Source organism: Nelumbo lutea, chromosome 3, assembly GCF_056320005.1.
Source record: "Nelumbo lutea isolate HS-2025 chromosome 3, American lotus-T2T, whole genome shotgun sequence".
Lineage (NCBI taxonomy): Eukaryota > Viridiplantae > Streptophyta > Magnoliopsida > Proteales > Nelumbonaceae > Nelumbo > Nelumbo lutea.
This window is the reverse complement of record NC_142686.1, coordinates 2690622-2713373: the sequence shown is the minus strand read 5'-3', so window position 1 is coordinate 2713373 and position 22752 is coordinate 2690622. Positions and strand designations below refer to the sequence as shown.

The window sequence follows — 22752 nt, the reverse complement described above, 5'->3', positions numbered from 1 at the left end:
ATTTTGTAAAAATATAAAATTATCTTTTGTGTTTTTAATAAATATTTTAAAGTTATTATATAATTTTGTTAGAATATTTAAATAATTATTAAAATTTTTAATCCAAACTTTCTTTAGATAGATATAGATAAAAATTAGGGGAGATGATAAATACGAATTAGAGATAATTTTGAAGATAAATTGGAATTATTAATAATTTAGAAGATAAATAGGAATTAGAGATAATTTTAGGAGAAGAGATTATTTAGGTTATTGGGAAAGTGCATCTCATTGGTTGTTTCAAAAATGACTTAGAATAAACAAAAATAAAAATTCAAAAAAATGAGAAAATTTCATAACCGCTTTGTTTTGATATATATATCTATATATATATATATATATATGGAGAGAGAGAGAGAGAGAGAGAGAGAGATAGATACTAGCGGAGGGACCTAGTTCATAGGGGCTGGAATGGAATCGTTGACTCGTTAACCCGTTGATCCTGGCCAAAAAGTATTGATCGGTCAACAACCCATTGACCCGAGCAGTCGTACCATTGACCTGTTCAATGGTTTTTGGTCTTTTTTTTTTATTTTTTTAATTGGGAACCATCCAGGCAACCGATTCTGTTTTATCCTAATCTTGGTCCCTGCCAAAATCGTTGAATCGGTCAACGACCCATTGACCCAGGCGGTTGAACCATTGACTCGTTCAATGGTTTTTGGTCATTTTTTTATTTCTTTAATTTTTATTGTCAGAACGGGCCATCCGTTCAAACTGAACAGTCGAACCGTCAACCTGAAAACCGATGGCTATAATAGTTCCGTTTTCAGGTCGTATGAGTCAAATGCTCGAATCACATAACACGTATGGTATTGCTTAATGGACTTCACACACTCAATTTTTTGCCTGTACTTTTTTTGTCAGAATGGGTCGTCAGTTTTTTTTTATTTTTCTAATTGGGAACCGTCTAGGCAACCAATTTCGTTTTACTAAACGGCCCTGGCCAAAACCATTGAATCGGTCAACAACTCATTGACCCGATTGGTCGAACCATTAACCCATTGACCCGTTCAATGGTTTTTGGCTGTTATTTTATATTTTATATTTTTATTGTTAGAACGGGCCATCCGTTTGAATTGGATGGTCGAACCGTCAACCCGAAAACCGGTGGCTAGAATGGTTCCATTTTTCGGTCGTATGAGTCACATGCTCGAATGGCATAACACGTATGATACTACTTAATGGACCTCACACACTCAATTTTTTTATTGTAATTTTTGTTGTCAGAATGTGTCATCTGTTCGAACCGTCGACCCAAAAACTGGTGGCCATAATGGTTATGTAATTTTTTGCTTGTAATTTTTTATTGTCAGATCGGGCCATCCATTTGAACCGAATGGTCAAACCTTTGACTAAAAAATGATGGTCGGAACGGTTTTGTTTTCAGGTCGTATGAGTCACACGCTCAAATGACATAACACGTATGATACTATTTAATGGACCTCACAAACTCAATTTTTTGCCCATAATTTTTGTTGTTAGAACAGACCGTCCATTCGACCCAGATGATCGGACCATTGACCCAAAAACCGGTGGCCAAAACAATTCCGTAATTTTTGTTGTCAAAATGGGCCATCCATTCGAACAGAACGGTCAAACCATTGATTTGTAAGAACATTATTAACAACATTTATCGATAATAATAAGTAATTATACTATTTAATTAAATAGTCATTAATGATAGCTTTAATAATATTATTTAGTTATTTTTAATATAACAGTAAATATTAAATTTATGAATAGGATTTATTAACAATATTCATTAAATTAATAAATACCAAAATTAAATTAAATTAACAATATTTATCAATAATAGTATGTAATTATAATATTTTATTAAAGAATCAATAACAATACTTTTAATAGCATTTTTTATTATTTTTAATTTAACAATAATTACTAAACTCATTAGAATTATTTATTAATAAAAATATTTATAATTTTAATTTAAAGTAAAATTAAAGTAAATATCTATTTATTAACAATATTTATAATAATAGTAATTATTAATTATACATTGTTAAATTACTGTAATAATCAATAATTTATTAATAGTATTTTTTAATAATAGTATTTATAATTTTAAAGTAAATATCTAGCTATTAACAATATTTATAATAACAATAATTATTAATTAATTATATATTTATTAAATTACTATAATAATCAACAATTATTAATTAAAATCACTAATTGTGCATTTATTAAATTACTGTAATAATCAGTAATTATTAAATTATAGTAATTACTATTATTTATATGACAGTAATTACTGGGTTGCTCTTATGTGGGAATCTATTTGCACAAGTAGATTCCATTTCCTGCACCGAGAGAGCACCCCTATCCTATTAATATATATCCTGGACTTTTGAGAAAATCGATAAAAACCTTCCTCCGTTACCTTTTCAAATGTAAAACATTAAATTGATGCACCGGTTTTTTCCAAGTACTCATTCTACTCTTTTATAAATTATTTTACATACAAAATTATTAAATAACCCTGTTTTAACTTGATAAAAATGCTAGAAGATGACTATTAAAGGAGGTTTTTGTCAAATTAAAACATAGTTATTTTAGTAATTTTGTATGTAAAACAATTTGTTAAAGTAAAGCCTAGAGTTCATTTTAGGCTATCAGTCACCTCATAAATGGTACTGGAACACAACCTTGCCCATGAATTCACATCTACCCCCACAGAACGTGCCCCAAAATTGCCCCACATACACATCTCAGCTTTGTCATTGGGAGATGTTCCTAATACATGGTTGGGATGTGCTTTGGAGAGGTATTAACAAAGTTAATTGAGAGTAGTGAGGAGAATGATAAAAAAAAAAAAAAAAAAAAAACTAGGATTCAAGGTGTCACAGAATGGGCCTATTCGTTCCCATATTACAATTTGGTGATGATTGCATAATTTTTGCAAAAGCTAGTATAGAAAATGTAGGAAGCATATATACATACATACATACATATATATATATATATATATATATATATATATATATATATATATTATATATATATATTAAAATTGGTTCACCATAGCAACCCTCTCCTTGCTTCAAACCCCTTCCTAATTTTATGTTTTTTTGAATTTTTATTTTTTTAATTCCACATAATTACCCAATAAACCAATAAGAAAATCTTAACTATTTCTAACAACCATAAAGAGAGATTTGCGTTTCTAATGTTTAGCCAAGTGGCACCACTTTCCCCCACTCCCTCCTAAATTGTCTCTAATTCTTATTTATCCCCAAAATTATCTCTAACTCCTAATTATCTCTAATTTAGTAGAGATAAATCAAAACACAAAAAAAAATATGTAGTAACAATATAACAAAATTATATACTAAATTTAAAATTATATACTAAATCAAAACACAAAATTATCTCTAACTCTAAAATTATCCTAATTATCTCCAATTCAGAACTATTTAAATGTTATAACGAAATTATATACTAAATTTAAAATATTTATTCAAAACACAAAAAAATAATAGATTTAATAATATTCATATTATTAATAATTCAATATTTTTACAAAATTCATCATGAAATTATGTAGTAACAATATAAATTATAATTTTACGAATTATTCAATTTAAATGTTATTCAAATAATAAAAATTTAACATTAAAAAATTAAAAAATATTTAAATATTTCAATAACTAAAAGTCTTAAATAAAAATATTAAAAATAGCTAAATAATATAACAAAATATTTAATACTATGTAATAACATTAAAATAAATAAAATTCAAATAATGATTTTTTAAATATTTTACATTATATTTAACTAACAAAATTTTAAATAGTTAAAACAACGAAATTATGTAATAAACTTTAAAAAAATCTTAAAAGTAAAAAAATAATTATAATAGAATTCATAATATTCATATTCATAATAATTTAATATTTTACAAAATTAATAACGAATTATGTAATAATAGTACAATTATAATTTTATGGACTATTAAATTCAATAAATAATTAATATTTTAAGAATTTATATTTATTAGTAATAATTTTACAATAATAGTGTATATTCATTATATATTTATATATATTGTAAATAATATTTATTTTATTTTTAGTAATTATTTATTGTTTTTTATAAATATGGTTTCAATAATTATTTATAAATATATTTTTATTTTTGTTATTTAATAGACAATTATCAATAATTATTGGAAATTAAACAACTATTATTTAACTTTTGAAATTTAATTTATCGTATTTTTGTTATAAATTTATTTTTAGTAATTATATATATATATATATATTACAATTTATAGATTAATACTTATTAGAGATTAAACTATTATTTAAGATTACACTATTTATTGACTAATTTAGTATATTTTCAGTATTTATTATATTTTTGTTATATATATCTTTTATATTTTCATTATAAACTTATTTTCAATGATTGTGTACATTTGCTATAAATTTTCAATAATTATTAGAGATTAAACTATTGTTATTTATTAGAGATTAGACTATAAATTTAGTTGAAATTAGGAGTGTTCAATGATTGGTTCAGTTCAGTTGTAGGCTGTTTTGCCAATCAAATCGATCTAGTCAAGTTTGCAGTCTGTCACTCAAAACCGATTGACCGTTAACGAAAACCCACTAACTTGGGTTGTATCAATTTGGGTCTATTGTTTAATTTTATCTTAACAAAGCACAGGTCCCCGTCGACATGCCTTTCCTTGCTCCATTATCCCCACCCCACATTCTCTTTGACTTCCTCTCCTCTCCCCTTCCCACCACTCCCATTAAGCCATGTTACCCAACTACCTAAAAATATTCCTATAATCTCTCTCCTAAGGTATATCATTTAAACCAATAGAAAAGTATCATGTTGCCCCACTCCCTAATCAATTCCTAAAATGCATCCCCCAATCTATATCCGCTCTTCCTCATTTAAAATATTCATATTGATTAATAAATAGTTAAATACGGTTAATATTTAATCCCACCCATATTCAATGAGTATTAAATAGTGTTATTACCAAAAGTTAATCAATACGGTTAATAAATTACCAAAAATTAAATATTCTTATTAGTATGGCTAGTAAGTTACCAAAAATTAATAAATATTGTTACGAATTAACTCATTAACAACATTTTATTGAAATTGAAAACTCTTTAACTAATTTCTATAAAATTGAGAATTATATTTAACAATTATCAAAATGTATAAACTTTTAGTTATTGTTATTATTATAATTAATAACCAAATACAAATGGGGAACAAAATATTATAGTGTTTGAAAATGAAATTAATAATTATTTTATATTGAAAAATAACAGATAAATTAGTGTAATTTTGTTAGTAAACTACCAAATAAAAAATATATATTTAATAACTGATGAGGGAGGATTTGGCCCTCTAGTGAAATTGTGACACCTGGCACCTCATGCAAACCGAGTGCAGCCTCTTGACAACTGGGCAGCTCGGCATAGCTCGGGGAGCTCGATATAGATAGGGGCAGCTCGGCATAGGTAGTTCTCCACAGGAAACTGGCCACTCTACATGCAGCCTGGCGTCTTACGAAGAGCTCGCCACTTAGGAGCAGCTCGACACTTACAGGTAGCAAACCACAGGCAACTAGCCACTCCGCAGGCAGCCCGGCGTCTTACGAAGAGCTCGCCACTTAGGGGCAGCTCGACACTTACAGGTAGCTCGTCATAAGTAGCTCGACACTTAGGGGCAGCTCGACGTATCGCAGGAAGATCTCCTGCCTGACAACTGTACTCGACAGATCCGGAGACCTGCGCCCACGTCTCTCGCTAGGTGGCGCCGTGCCTACCAGTCTTGAGAGTTGTCCCTTGACTAGTAGAGCCGTACTCTGCAGCAGCCGCCTGCACCCGCCACCTCAGTTCTGGTAGTATCGATTGCGGTAGAGAGACAGAGGCGGTTACGCCTGACTTAACAAAGGCTGTTATGCTTGATTTAATAGGACACCACTATATAAGGACTCCGACCCCCAAAGACAAGGGAGAGAGAATGAAAAAATGGAGGTAATCCTTGCTCTCTAGCTCTCTCATTTCTCTCCAAGCTCCCTACAATCAGAATGCTAACTTAGGCATCGAAGAGTCCCCGTCGGGAAAATACCCCTAGGTCCTCTGATTCAGTTCTCCTAGGTTCCTTAGCTCCCGCCGCCTACAAAGAGGAGGAAAAGTTGGAGTTCTCGTAGGTCCCTCATCTCTCGCCGCCTACAAAGGAGAGGAGATCACCTCATGGAGAGGGTAGTTGGGTTGCACTACACCAGGGAGCTCCACCATCCCCTGAGTTACAGAACGCCTAGGAGCAAGTCAAATGACGAGTCCACCCAGGTAGCTCACCGCCAGGGAGCTCGTCACCAGGTAGCTCACCACCAAGGAGCTCGTCACCAAGTAGCTCACCGCCAGGGAGCTCATCACCAGGGAGCTCGTCACCAGGTAGCTCACCACCAGGGAGCTCGTCACTAGGCAACTCACCGCTAGGGAGCTCATCACCAGGTAGCTCACCGCCAGGGAGCTCGTCACCAAGTAGCTCACCACCAGGGAGCTCATCACCAAGTAGCTCACCACTAGGGAGCTCCACCATCCTCTCCTGGGAGTAGGTCAAATGTGAGGCACTTAGCCAAAAAAAAAAATTGATACATCATAAAAAATTGGTACATGACCAGAAACGGTTATATCAATAACAATTAAAAAAAACAATAAATCCCCATAGTTAGAAAAATGTAATAATTTTTTCAAATATTTTCATAAAACTATATTTCATAAAATAACATTTTTGAAATTAAAAGATATAAATTTGAAAATATATTTAAAATGCATTAAATAATTATTAAAATTTATTAGAATATTTTGGAAATTTTAGGAAAATTTATTACATTTGATTGATTTTGGAAAACCATTGAAAATTTATGTAATTTTCACTGCAAATTATTGAAAACTATTAAAGATAAATGACTATGGTAAATGGAAAACTATAATTTGAACAAATAATTACACAAATTATTAAGATAAATTAGTATAATATTGTAAAAAGGAAATTATTGGTTAGTTTATATTAGAAATTATAAAATAAATTAGTATAATTGTGTAAGCAAACCATTTAAAAAGAAAATAAATTATTTAATAAAAATTTAAATAATTTTTCAAAATTACACAAGTATAATAAATCTTCTAAAATTTTCATAAAATTACATTTTTGAATATTAAAGACAATTTAGTGTACTTTTAGAAATTTACCATGTGGTTGATACTCAATATATCCTTTTGATCATTTCTATCATCAAATTGAATATTGGGTTGATGGGGACATTGTTTTCTTTTTCTTTTGTATTTTAACCATTTCCATCATTAATAACAATCTTTTTTGTTTTTTCATACATATTTTAATATAATGAAAATATAATATTCAATCCATATTTATTTTTCATAAACTTTATAATATTTTCTATATTTTTATTCTTATTATTTAATTTATAACAAAAGCTGATTTCTTCAACTAAGAGGAAAATAAGGTTTTAGTCGATTTTTAGAACATTAGTTATTCTTATCAGTGTTTTAACCTCATGGTCAAATTGTTTGGTCAAACTAATTGACCCATCACTTGATCAAGATTTTTGGTCAATTTACCATCAAACTACTTGTCAAAAACATTCACTTGGTCAACAATATAATGACCTAGCTAATTGAATCTTTTGAACCAGTTAGTAGAGTCACAAGTTGGACACTAGCTAATTATATTTTTCCTAATTTTTTGTATTTCATTTCCATCATTAGTAATTTTTTTTTATTTATCACTTATTTTTTTAATACAATGAATATATAATATTGGAGTGGTCATTTGGCCTAAATAATTGAACCACCGACTCACCACCTTGATGGAAAACCCATGTTGCTTTTGGGTTGATCTTAAATTTTGTATTCCATTTTTATTATTAATAAAATAATTCTTATTTCTTACATTTAAATGCTTTATTTGATTAATATGATGAATATATAATATTAAAGATGACATCATGGGTTAATTTTTTTGATCTGAAAAGGTTGGACCGTTGACTCACCACCTAGACAAGAAAACGAATTCATTATCAAATTGGTTTTAAATTTTGTATTTTATCTACATTATTATTAAAAATAATGTTGCTTATTTCGTTCATTTTTGTTTTTTTTTTTTGTGTTAATTTCGTGTTGGTTTCATCTTAATCCATCATTAATAGTATTTCTTATTTAAATGAGGACAATAGCGAATTCCATCATTTTTATGTGCATAATCGAAGCTAAGTTTAACCAAAAAATAAACATCATACATATTTGACATAATAAGATCTTTAAGATTTTATTATGCACATAAAAACGTAGAACCCAATGACCTTTTACTCAGATTGTAGAGCTATAACATTTTACCAATTGGATTGTAGACTTAAAAGTACTATAGCAAATAATCATAGGTTATGAGGGTGCAATCAAATCGAACTTTAATTAAAAAAAAAAATTCAGGCTCAATTGGATAAGGCTTGATTCAAGTTGTATGTTAATCAAGATCAAATCTTAGAGTAAGTTTGATTAGTTTTTCTAAGCTTGAATCAATAAAATATTCAATTCAAATATGTACATGTACAATTAATGGTAAAGATATAACTTCTAAGTTGGCAACATGCGATCAAATTTATCTTCATTAACCTACTCCAAAATCAAGTATTCGATTCTTTACAATAGCATATACATTCGCATATAGGTGCACCTTGGTCGAATCAGGCCAAGACATGCTAAAATGCATTCCTACTTAGGCTCAGTTTGGAAAGAATATGAATACAAATATGTACAACACAAATTCATACAAAATAGTACAAAACACAAGGTTTTGCACTCTACACGTGTATTTATACTCCTTCCAAATAGAGCCTTACGAAGAAATGAGAATGATATGTTGCAGCCTGCAGCAAATGCAATAGACTCGCTACAAAGTTAAATACACTATCTAAATATATTTTTCCTTATCTTTTGTTTAAGCTCCATTAACAGTACTGTTCTGTGCAGAAATGACTTGTTAATTAGATTACGACAATATGGATGCGGTGACTCCAGAGTCCAGAGGACGGCCACGGAGGCAAAGGGAGATCTAATCAGAAACAAAAGATCGGTAAGAGTAATGATAGGGGGCTTCTATTGAGAATGTAAATATCCAAATCGAAATTCTTCCGAATTCCAGGTTCACAAGGAAATATAGAAATTGACACGAGTAAAGATGGATGCCACTGCAAGACCGCTTTAGCCAGAACAAAGTTTCTCAAGAGCCATGTTTTCGTCACCACCAACAACTTCTAAAGTTGTCCTCACTAGACCTTCAGGGAAACCCATCTCCACAAGCTTCTGTATCTGTCACCAAGAGCAATCTTTTCAGGCTTTTCGGTTGAGAGGATGAAACCATGTTATAAAACATATAAAAAACTAGGTAAAGATGAATCTTTCGCATACCTTTTCTTCAGTTCCAATGGATGACCTCTTGGCAAAAGTTTCAGTCCAATAGCGTGCTGTACCGACAAAGGTTGGATAATCTCGAAGATACTGTAGCATCAAACACAAACTTGTAAGAAAAGATTGGAAGTGCCCCAAGTAAATGAAAACACACACAAAATGTAAAATGAACACAGGGCATTAAGTGGGAGTAACATAAACGGAACCTGCTGGGCTACCACAGCATCTTGAGGATCATCAGGTTCAGGGGCAGAAAGCAGTGCTTGCAAAGAAAGAAGTGCTGTTTTTAGTGTGAGGGCTGGGCTCCATTGATCCTTTAAGATATCCAAGCAGATTGCTCCATTTTGACTGCTGATATTTGGGTGCCTTCAATGGATAATGCAGAAGAAAAAATTGTTAAAAATCTTGGGTCATAACTTAGTTAAGCATCCTGGGCCTAAAGTATTGGAAGATGTACACACTTAATTTTGTTATATGAATCATCACGGAAGACAAGTCAAAAGCAGACCAACTTTTTTATAGCACAAACATATGAAATATAAATATGATAAAAAGATATGATCAAGTTCAGCTCTTTCATCATTGATAACAACTTCACTCAGAAATGTGGAGCAAGGACTCATCAACTGACCAATTATCCCTTTTTTTTTATGAATAACTGAGCAATTACCCTTGACCATAGCAGTGCCTAAAAGTAAGAGTAAACAGACCTCTCCAAACAAGACGCATGCACGAGGCTCAGACCACTGAGAAATAAATGACCATACACAGACACATGTACACATACAGGAGTTCCATCCATAAATGAAATATACAGTCATGGTGTTGCTTATGGATTACAATATCCGTTTGGCATATTATCATGATACAAAAAAAAGAAAAGAAATTTAAGGATAAAATCAAAGAAAGAAGCAGAAAACCATCATCTATCCATATTGACATTCAGGTGTCAATCTCAATTCTCATGCATAACAGATCAACCCATTCTTGTTCAAATTAAATGTTCATTCATAGTTTCACATATATCCCATATTAGTATGAACCCCATCTCTAATCACCATGAATGCAAATTTGTCAAACTGAATTATTCCATTCATACTTGGAATATACAATCATGGTGTAGAAAATCAAACTTGAGACTGGACAAATTCATGAATTCTAAGCTCAGCAGTTTCAATAACGTGCATTGTAAGTGGGGTTTTGTCTTAATAAAGCCCTAATTTTAGGGGAGGGAGAGTGCAAACAGGGGCGGAGCCAAGTATATTTGGGGGGGGGGGGGTCCTTGCCCTTTTTAATACCACCATTTGTATAGTTAGTAGTAAGTGGAGGCAGAATTAAAAACAGTAAAGTGGGTCCTTGGCCCCCTCAAAACTTGAACTGAGATGTTAAGGATCACTCTCTAATACTACTCCAACTCCCAAAATAAAAAAAAAAGGTTTATTTTTTCTTTAAAAATATCTGTAATAAATCCAAACCTTCTCATCTCATTTCTCTTGAAACCCTACTTGTACTCCCTATTTCATTTTCCTGTTTAACTCCCCCAACCCCCCCCCCCCCCCAAAAAAAAAAAAATCCTGTCTCCGCCACTGAGTGCAACATATATGGGCAAGGTGAAATAGCAACTGGTTCTAATAGCAGCCCATTCAGCACCCTTATTCCTCTTGTTTTCATTTTTCCACTTTGTTTTTTTAACTTTCTTTTATTTTGTTTTTTGTTTTCTTACAATTAAAAAATTAACCTGTAACCAATTTGCTCCATTACATGTGGGTCACACTGATTGGATGATATGCCATCTGAGGGACCTGGTAGTCTGCCTAGTATTACTTACAAGAGGTTGCTAACAATTCCAAGTTCTAAATATCCTAATAATTCTAATATACAGTAGGTCCAACCGTCCAAGTAGTAATCATGGCATGCAGAGGAGAGACACCAGAGCAAACACAAATAGGTAATGGGAGATCAGACTCCCAACAGCCAGATGATTAGTGAAAAAACGTGCCATGGAAAACAAGATATGACACAATGCAACATGTGCACTTTAACATAATTTTTTCCATAAAAAAAAAGAAACTCTCAGACCATGACTACTAAAGTAACCATTATGTTTAACATATTGAGATGAGAAAAACCAAATAGTGAAACTCTTTCTTTGGGGGAGGGAGAAGGGAAAGGGAGCTCCCTCAATGGGCAAAGAAAAGACATAAACTTCAAGCTTCAGAGCATTGAACCAGTGCAAAATCCATGGAGATGAGAGAAAATTAAGGGGTGTTCAACAACATGGTTGATTTTGTTCTTGAAGACAAAAATTGCCACATCAGCAAAATTGTATTGTTTTTACAGAAATGGCAGTTGTTTTGTTTTCAAAACAAAACCAACCATGTTGTCGAACACCCCCTAAGGCAGCGGGATAAATTAACAAATTTCTGACTGAAATTCCACTAACATTCTCTCTAGCCACGTGTCCACCTTCCACAGTAGATGGTCTGCTTCTGAAGTGCAATGGATTCATAGTACCAACATAGAGTTGATAACCAGGTAGGTATTTAAAGAACCAAACAAATGAAGAGAACAAACTAATGGACAAGTCATTGTTGTATACAAGAAGGAGATCCATACCAAACTTTTGTCATAAATTGCATCTTTGGAGGCTCGAAAGGATACCCATCTGCCAAAATAAAATACCAACATTAATAAGGCTACTTGTCAAGTTGTCATAAACTGAATCAATTTTCTTCTCTCCTGACGAATACCAAACATTAAACCTATTATAAAAGATAACAGAATTATATCATGTTCTGTGATAAATGATTAGCTTATCATTTTGTAGCTAAACCAGGATAGATTTTGCTTGATTTCCAAATTGGTCTGGCTCACATTTTTCCCTTTTTTTTATTTAGGTGAAGTTATTTTTTTCATGAATAAAGAATCATTATGTTTTATTTATTTAGGTGAAGTTAAGGACGAAATATCAATGTTTGGACATTTAAAATAACCCTATAGGCAATCCGTCTATGTTTTAGAGGGGTGAGTGGCTTCAATAAATCCCAGCAAGTAATCTCAACAATTCTTTTTTTTTTTTTTCCAATTCCCAATCAAAGAGATTGGATTAAGCAATTAACTGCCCTTCAAATTTATAAGAATCTCAAACTGAAGAATTTACAGGTATTTCTAACTTAATCTTCATAATTTTAGCAAAGCGCAAGAGACAAGCTGAGTAAATATCTCAAGTTATTCCACAACGAATAGGTCAAGGGCACTTAAAACAAACACAAGGACCTCAGATGCATAGAGAGAGAGAGCGAGAGACCCTACTACTACCTACTCCATCTCCGTAGCCTTGTTAACCCTTCCGGTGAAGTTCCATTCTTCTCAAAAGAAAGAGTAAAGAGCCAAAGAGGTTCTTCACTTCTCAAAAATAATTCGTGAGTTTGGACTCTTGGCTCCGTTTTAGGTCCTTTTCAGTGAAAGGTGGATTCTTCTTTTTTTTTTTTTTGTGTGTGACGTATGGGTTAACAAGTGAAAAGAGGGTTTTTTTTGATAAACAAGTGAAAACTGAAAAGAGGATTCTGAGGAACCAAACCACCTAATTACAAAGTACCAAACAGCGGCATTCTATTACTAACGATAGTGAATTCTCTTTTGCAAATCTTAACCGTCCAAAACAATGGATTAAATGAGTTCATAATAGTTTTATATATTTTATTTTCTATAATTTTATATATTATTATTATTATTATTATTATTATCTTCATGTATATATATCGTGGCCACCCTTAATATGAACTCAAAATGTGGAACGGGGGAAATTGAATTCACATTATAAACCCCACAGCATATCGCAATCGTGCATTTGAGGTGTTTGTGGGGCATAGATGTGATCTTGTAGAAATCACCATTAGATATAAAACACAGCCTCTAACCCCAGGTTAATCGGATTCCTAATTCCCTACTCGGAAACTCCCTACGGTAGATTTCAGGAAATCGACTTCAGCAGTGAAACCGATCGGATTTTAACTTCAGACTGAGTTCAGACTTCAACGTTTACAAGTCGCCTGGGTGGAGCGGTTAGCCTTAGCCAGGGATTTCGGACTTGGTTGATTCCGTATCCATCAGTGATTTTCCCTATGGAAAACGAGGAATTGAGGATGGGCGTTTTTTCACGCCACGTTGGCCCCAATATTTTTCGCCACGTGTCAAAAACAGGAACACAACACAATTGTTTGGTTGTGTAAAGAGTAAAGACTTTTCAGTTGCTGGGGCCACTCACTGATTTTCTTCTATTTCTCTATTTCTTGGAGTGGGCCGGTTACTGAATAAACGGAAAATCGTTAAATAAAATGTTGGACAATGGTCACAGCGTATTACGTATATGATGTCCACCAATTTAGTAGGCCCATCTTAGCTACGTCTATCATCTATATAGAGGAAATTTGATGGAGGTAGGTCACCAATTTAAGTATTGAACCCAACCCAACCCGACAATCTTTTGCAGGGCTATGTAAACAACGTTAGTGGGCCTGTTAGATAGACGTGTTGTTGGGATCACCCAACGTCTGTTGTTGTTATTATCCTTTCTCATGGGCTCGATCACCAACTGTTCCTACAAAGAGGGCTACAAATAACTAATTTGGGGTAAGGCAAAAAGAGAATATGATAGAACACCACAATCTAATCACGGATAAGTGATGATCTAACGCTATCATCAATTCATCACACAGATACATTCACACACACATAGAAATAAAAATAAAAAAGTAAAGTCAATTAGGAAGGAGGAGATTATTATCTGGTAGCTTAATTCTAGATCAACCCCATGAATATAGTGGTCAGGGCGGTATTGAGACTGTGAACTGTGGCAACTTGTATATTTACTTGCACACATGAACTTACACTAACGTGTGTGTATATATAATGACATTTTAGACCCTATCATTGATAGCATCAGTCCCCGATTGCATTTTGAGTTCCGATATAATAAGACTGGAATTAGGTATCATTTTATAGATGACACATAAAACATTTTAAGCAAGAATAAGGCATCGACAATTTATTTAGTTCTGCTGCCCATTTGTTGTTGGCTGTGTCAATGCTTGGATCAGATTGTATGGAGGAATGGCTTCAGTGTCTTCCTCATTGTATTGCTTCTGTTTGCCAAAAAAACAAGAGGCAAAAAGTCTAAGGTAAAGGCCCATTGATTAAAATCGGATCTTATTGGGTCAGACCAGATAATCCGGGTTGGTTATGGGCCTACGGGCCCTATGAAGGTTGGAACCAGTTTGGGCATTCCATTAACAGCCCCGTATATATCATTGACTATGTTTCAAACAAGGTTTTTAGAATCAGATCGGGACCATTTTGGAGACTGGTTCCTGGGTTGAACGGTCCGACTGTTCAATTCAAATGGATAGTTCATTTTGACTTAAAAAATAAAAAATAATAAAAAATGATCAAAAATTATGTTTGGATTGATGGTTCAACTGCCCGGATCAACTATTTTCGTCAAAAAGTGGTTTTAGAATGAATTCAACCATTATTGAAAGACTTGTTCCCATAAGAAATATGATGCAAGGTGCTAATCGGCTATAATTGGTAAGGACGTGTTCTCATATATTGAATCTCACTTGCACCAGAGTTGGGAGGGTGTTAGCGTTTGAGGGATGGGCTATCCCATTGTAAAGGATACATAAGGAAGGGGGAAGCGGGGGGGGAGGACTCACTTAGAAGTTGACGACTTAGGCTATATTTGGGGGTATGTAAAAATAAATGTTGATTAGTCAATTACATGAGAAATTGTACCTGTATACTTGATTGAAAAATTAGCTTTTCTCTTACAAAACTCAATTTTGGATTTGTCTTACATTGGAAAATTATAAGCTTTGTTTTTAGTATTTTAATAGGAGCTCATTTACACTCCTTAGAAAGAGTAGAGGAGAGTATAGGGGTTTGATACCGTGCAACGCGTGTGCGCATGTGTGTGTGGCGCAATGAAACGCACTTTGCTCGCACTTCTGACTGTTAACTACCTTTTAAACAGTTACAACGCTTGAAATTGTGACTGTTCAATGTGCCTTCTTTGAACCAAAACCTACATATTCTTCATAATCTTCATAAACTATTTAAGGAGCATGAATCAGACTTAAAAAACACACATTTTCGAAATCCACTTTCTTTCTCTCTCAGTCCGGTCTACTACAGTCTCACAGAATGTTTCTTCGAAGATTCTTCAACTTTGCTGGTTGCAGATTCTCGCCCAAGGCTCTGTTATATCCTAGGAACAGATTTGCTTGTAACCCTATAGCAAACTCAGTGAAACTGAGTGGGGGCAAATAACGTTATAAAGACATTGTCCTCAGACGCGCCTCAGAGCTTCTCCTTCAAAGTTACAGTAACCCCATTTTCCAATAATTTTAGAATGCTATTCTGCAATGGAGGCGGAAATAAGCATGATTTCGACCAAGATGATGAACTAAGATCTTGTTTGACTATACCAGTTTGATGGAGCAAACTTCAGCCGATGGCAAGATAAAATGATGTTCTTTCTGACCACACTAAAACTATACTATCTGCTGGACTCGAATCTGCAATCACTTCCTAAACCCACCTACAAAGACTCAGAAAAACTACAGAAGGAAAGAGCAAAACAAGAAGATGACTCACTTCTGTGCCGATGACACATACTGAATGCCTTATCAGACTGGCTCTACAACTTCTACAAGGAACTTGCATCTCCAAAATAAATCTGGAAGGCCATGTAGTTCAAATACAAGGTACAAGAAGTATGTACGAATAAGTATCTTATTGTAAAATACTTTGATTTCACCATGAACGACCATAAACCTATACTGGAGCAAGTTCATGAACTATAGGTGATAGTCAACAAAATTCGATCAATTGACATCATCCTTCCTAAATCTTTCCAAGTGGGAGCAATCATTGCCAAACTTCTACCATCTTGGAAGGATTACAGAAATAAGCTTCTGCATAAGGCTGAAGAGCTTACCTTGGAGCAAATTCATCGTATTGAAGAAGAGTCTCGGATTAGAGACAGTAGGGATAAGACCCGGGCCGGTATGCTGAACTCTAAGGTCAACTTTGTGGAAAGTGGATCGAAGAAGACTAACCCTACATTATAAGTAAAGAAGAATGATGGGAACTTCAAGAAGAGCAACAATAACAAATGATCATGCTATGTTTGTGAAAAGAAGGGGCATTATGCCCGAGTTTGCCGATATCGGAAAGGCGGAAGCAAGTCTGCAAACATGGTAGAAGACAATCTAGTGGCCATGATTACTGAAGTCAACATGACAGAATCGTCTTCTGGACAAATCCATATAAAGAAGAATGATGATAGTTTGATTCAGGTGCCACAATTCATGTTTGCAAGGACAAGTCCTTGTTCAAGACATATGAAAAAGTGACTGATGGCCAGGAGGTATAGATGGGAAACAAAACATGTGCTAAAGTTGTTGGTCATGATTTCTCAATGTTCCTGACATTAAAAAGAACTTGGTCTTAGTAAATCTTGTCTGTAAGAGGAGATTCAAAGTTGTCTTTGAATCCGACAAACTAATCCTATCCAAGAATGGGATTTTTGTTGGAAAGGGATATGATTGTAATAGTATGTTCAAATTAAGTATTAATGAAGGAAATGCTTCTGCTTATATTGTTAATTATTTCTCTTTATGGCATGATAGATTAGCACACTTGAATTTTAAATCCATATAGAACATGAGCAAACGTGGTATACTTGTTTACAGTAATGAATCAATTGAAAAATGTGAGATATGTGTAAAATCTAAAATGGATAAGAAACTTTTCCATAGTATTGAGAGAAATTCTCTACTTTTAGAACTAATTCATTCTGACATCTGTGAACTCAATGGTATATTAACTAGATGAGGTAATAGATACTTCATAACATTTATAGATGACTTTTCTAGGTACACCTATGTCTATCTTATGAGAACTAATGATGAAGCCTTTGACATGTTTAAACTACATAAGACTAAAGTTGAAAATCAACTAGAAAAGAAAATTAAAATCCTTAGAAGTGATAGGGGTGCTGAATACTTTAAAAATGAGTTTAATTCTTTATGAGAAGAATTTGGAATAATACATTAGTATTCTGCTCCCTATACCCCTTAATAGAATGGTCTGGTCGAAAGAAAAAGTAGAACACTTACAGAAATGATAAATTGCATGTTGTAAAAATCTAATGCACCCTTAAACCTGTGGGGGGAAGCACTCTTAACAGTCTGTCATTTACATAACATAATTGTTTCTAGAGTTAATAACAAATGACCATATGAATTATAGATAGGAAGAAAGCCTAATTTAGCATATCTAAAAGTGTGGGGGTGCTTAACATATTATAGAGTCCAGATTCTAAAAGAACCAAGTTAGGACTCAGAGGTAAGAGATGTATGCTTGTTGGATATGCAGAACATAGCAAGGCTTATAGGCTTCTAGACTTAGAGTTCAACATAATAATTGAAACTAGAGATGTTGAATTCTTTGAAAATAAACTGTATTCTAAATCTACAGAAAATGAATCCACATTTTGGTTAAGGCAAGTCATCGCCTAGGTGATGCTAGGATGTCATCCAACTATTTTGAGATGCCATGTGTCATGATGTCAATGGAGGGCCAAATCTGCCCTCATCAATATTACATAGATTTTTACAAATTAATACATGCAAAAACCCAATATTATTTTATTATCTATTAAAGTGTAAGGCATAAAGTATATGCAACTATTATATTTGAATTGTTATAATTGTTATATCATTTTTCTATTTTGTTATTTTTATTTTTTTAAATTAACAAAAAAAATTCAACTAAAAATTAATTCTCAAATGTTTGGTAAACAATATTTTTATTTTTTTAAGTAATAAATAAAGTGTTATTTTATGCAAATTAAAATTATAACTAATAATTTATAAAATTTTAAAGATATATATCATGTGCAAATTTATCAATTTTAAGTATTAAAATAATTATTCTATTATTACTCTCAAAAAAATAATTATCAATTTTATTTGTATAAATTTTTGAAATTAAAATTCATTATATATATATATATGTGTATTTTATAAATTATTTATTTCTTTGATTTATAAAATACTAATTTTGAATATTATTCTTTTTAATTTGTAATTGGAGTTATTGGAAATAAATGTATGTTGTTTTTTTCATTTGCATGTAGATATTAATTTTAATAAAAATTAATTTATTACACTTATGAACATGAAATAAGAAATGGTTTTGTAAAGGTACGTGTTTGGGTATTTACCAACATGAGTAATCATGACTCTTCTTTTGTGAGGCGCTCATTTGTAGAAACCTCCTATCGGTGAATATCAAACGATAATATAGGTATGCGTTGATATGGTGGTGTATCGTAGTGTATCCAACACATTGAATTGGACAGCTCCGAAATGGTCATAGGTATCCACCAGATTTGATTGGACCAAATCCGGTCTAATTGATCCCTTTACCCGTGCAACATGTCAAAATGCCCCATTTGATAAAATTTAATTTCTTTTACCACAAAAGAAAGTTTGGATTTAATTTCTTAGCGAGAAAGACACCGAATTTAATGGGCAAATTTAAGTATTCTTGTATTTGATATTTTATTTTTGTAATTAAAAAACTACAAAATTTAGAAGAGTCATTGAGACCATAGAGGAATTGTTGATAGTAGAGTGGCCATAGTTCCTTGTTTGATCCTCGACATGTTGGAATATCCAATAACCATGTGACAAGTCACATGTTCATGGAAAATGATTATTTTATGGTTATCTCTATGTAATACTTTCACATACAATCATTCACTTCTTTTTTTCTTTCAAATTATTATCTATTTATTTATTTTCTATAAAAAGAAATTTATTTGATTGTTTACTTAAAAATGTTTTAGCATAGATATACCGATGTTATTGGATTACTTTGGATCCTGGTTACAGCTATTACTGTGTTGGTGGATATACACTTGACTTGTTCTAGGCTGGATGATCAAGTGGTTAGATCCTTGGTCAATAAGACACTTGTTTCAATTTGGGGAGGCTTTGAATTGGTCTTCCCTCAAACATTCAAATTTGTTAAGATGCACCTCAGAATAAGGAAGGGAACGTTGGGTGGAAACCTCTATATAAGGCTATTCCATAATGATAGCTAAAACGTGAGAAATGAGATACTTTGGAAGGTCGAGAAACAGTTCCCTCTACGGGTGAGCAGAAAAAAAAAAACAATAGAACCGGTCGGTTTGGTGTTTGTGAAAAACTGAAGGTACTAGTTTGATTTGGTTAACCAATATAAAAAACCGTCAGTTAACCAAACTGATCGGTATACATATATTTCTATATATATATATTATGTATATTATATATTATATATTATAAATTAATAAATATGTATTATATATAAACATATATATAATTTAATATAATATTTAAAATATAATATATATATATATTTATACTTTTTATTATATATTTATATATTTTTTATAATATATATTGTAAAAACTAAAAAATTGAAAAACTGACGAACCGAACCGATGGTTAACCGGTTAATCAACTAGTTTCCGTTCGGTTTTAGTTACCGATTTTCCAAAAAACCGATACTACTGGTTTGATTCAAAAAAATGCCCCACGGTTCGGTTAACCAAACCATAAGCACCCCTAGTTCCCTCTTGTATTTTGTAGAAGTGGATTGGTGTCTTGGATCCCATTTTGTGTGGTTGCTGTTCTTTTCATTTTATGTGCAGGTTTGGAGCTTTTAAGTATCAGCCGTCCATCTCTGCATCTTCCAAGTATCAACAAATTTTAACATCCAACAAAATTTGTACCTAATGCTGTGTTTAGTTACAATGCAAATTTATTTGTGCCATACAAAACCATGGCATTGCAAATGATTTTGATGTAAATTATGATTTATTTTTATTTTAAAATTTACCTTATTTTATTTGTATACAATACACATAAGTAAAATAAATCCTAAAGCAGAATCAAGTAAAACCCTTAAATCAAAATTTACATTCTTTTCATTTGCACTCCTATACATTTATACTAATACAAATAAAATTGCACTGAAACCAAACATAGCATATATTTTAAAATATTACTTTCTATACCTTGCCGCCTTACCAATTTTACCGGATCTAGATTTTCATTTTAGTGGATTCATGTGTGGATTTCACCAATGACTTGTTGATCCATTTGGTTGAATCATTGAATCATTTGACCAATCCAGGGGTAAAATGTTAGATATTAAATCCATCTTTTGCAACAATAATCTTTATTCACTAAACTTGTTTTTTTTTTTTTTAATATAATGAATATCAAATACATGACTAAGTCTTTAATAAATACTTCAACTAATGATAATTCAATTTTCTAATGTCTTTTGGTTTCTTTTATTTTAGAAATTATAGAAAAAGGAGAAAATTTTTAAATGGTCATGACTCATAAAGAGTAGACCTATTCATGGGCCGAGCCAGGCTTTCACTTTGTATTAATAGATTTTTCTAAGGCCCGAGCCTGAGCCCGATCTAACCATCGAACCTACAACTTGGGCCTAAGCTCAACCCTCATAAAAAGCCTGAAGTCCAGGCTTGGGCCCGATCCCAAAATTTAGCCCATGCTGTTACTACTGCTGAAGCGGCTGAATAGAGAGAGAAATTATAAAGAAATGACAGCTCAACCTGGCAAGCCTAATTCGTAACATTTGAGCTCGACTGTTCAGCTACCTTGGCCTAAAACTCACATCGACATCCAATCCAGTTTGAAGTATTAGTTCGGGGCTAACAACCTGAATCGCCACGTAACCAACTCTAGAGGTCTCTCCAACAGATCCCGAATCTCTCGAGATCACAACGAGCTAACATATCACAAATCTCTCGAGATCACGATGAGGTAACAGATCTCGACTTTTCCGAGATCACGATGAAAACTCATCCTGGCTCTGCTAGAGTCGGAAGTGGAACAATAAGCCTTATCTACATACTGCTCATTTGGAAGCGAAACAAACTCTATCTTCACACCCCAGAGATCCCGGAGCTATTTCGTGAGACCCACGACAACTCCAGTATATAAAGACAGGAACCTCAAGGCAAAGGTACGCGTGAATACTCAAATCTATAGCTCTCAAGCTCTCAAATTCTCAAGCATTCAGTTCACATTACTGTACACTAACTTAAAGCATCGGAGCAACCTCGCCGGGTTAGCCACCCCAAGTTCTCTGATCCACTGTCTTGCAGATAGATCCAACTTGCTGCTCGATTGGAAGTCAGATCACCTTCCAGCTGGGAGTAGTCATATCGTGCAACAACAAAATGTATATATTAAATTATAAATATATATTTCAATAAATATTATATTATTTATATATTTTATATAATATATAAAATATACATTATGTATTTTATAAAATATGTAATGCTGAATTGGGCCACGGGCCTAATTACATGACCAAGCCCGACCAGGGTGCGGGCTGGGCCATCGGGCTACCCGGCCCATAAACAGGTCTAATGAAGAGTAAAAATTGCAGCTAACGTGGACCCAATCCTTTTACATTGCGTTGGGCTCAGATTTCCAGGCCGGACCAATTCGACTTTTAACAAAAATCCCAATCCGAACCTGCCAGTTGTCCAGCTAACACCTGGCCGCCCATAGATAAAACAGAGAAGTATGGATCTAATAGGCTGGGCTGTCAACAACAAGGCCCTCTGCGCTGAAATGCATAGCATCTAATAGGTATAGATGGACCAGTGATATGTTAAATTCAACGAACCTCATTCGCAGTTGCCAGTTGACAGCTTGACATACAAAAATCAGATAAAGTAGTAGAACCAATAGGCAAATGAATTGTTAATTTGGCCCACTAGTAAAGTGTCTTGGTTCGGTTCTGGCCTTCTGGGTTGGGCCCAACAAAACTAATGGGCCCTATCAAAAAATTGGTCATCCAGAAAAAGTCAATCGACAATGATCAACAACCTGGTCTTCATCTGGAAAGTATGATGTCTCACCTTCACCTACATCCCTATTCACATTCTTGTGAATCATTCTTCCCATGTCCATGACTGATGTGATGGCTGGAGACCTATTTTTCTTTGATGGATTCCACAGTGACCCATGGAATCCCTTTTCCAATTACAATTCCACAAACCCCTATCGGTTTTCTATCACCTCACCCGTCCGTTCAAAGTTCAAACCACAACTCCTTTAAC

The 22752-nt window shown here is 33.1% G+C and overlaps 1 protein-coding gene across 1 annotated transcript; it reads right to left on the bottom strand.

Annotated features, from left to right (window-relative positions):
* Positions 1-9190: 9190 nt before the first annotated feature.
* On the bottom strand, positions 9191-12519 carry UBC27 (ubiquitin-conjugating enzyme 27). The gene is made up of 4 exons (XM_088974580.1): positions 12141-12519; positions 9731-9890; positions 9525-9614; positions 9191-9425 (listed from the first exon to the last, which is right to left on the bottom strand). Exons 1-4 carry the CDS (start codon positions 12161-12163, stop codon positions 9318-9320), a joined length of 381 nt encoding a protein of 126 aa, XP_088830706.1. The 5' UTR covers positions 12164-12519; the 3' UTR covers positions 9191-9317.
* Between the last annotated feature and the right edge of the window lie 10233 nt (positions 12520-22752).

Bases quoted from the DNA above. Each gene is read 5' to 3' on its own strand.
- UBC27 (XM_088974580.1), bottom strand. From the start codon at position 12,163: ATGCAATTTATGACAAAAGTTTG. The intron at 9,615-9,730 runs GTTCCGTTTATG...TTGATGCTACAG, and splicing joins ATGCTGTGGTAGCCCAGCAG to TATCTTCGAGATTATCCAAC. The intron at 9,426-9,524 runs GTATGCGAAAGA...TCTTGGTGACAG, and splicing joins CCATTGGAACTGAAGAAAAG to ATACAGAAGCTTGTGGAGAT.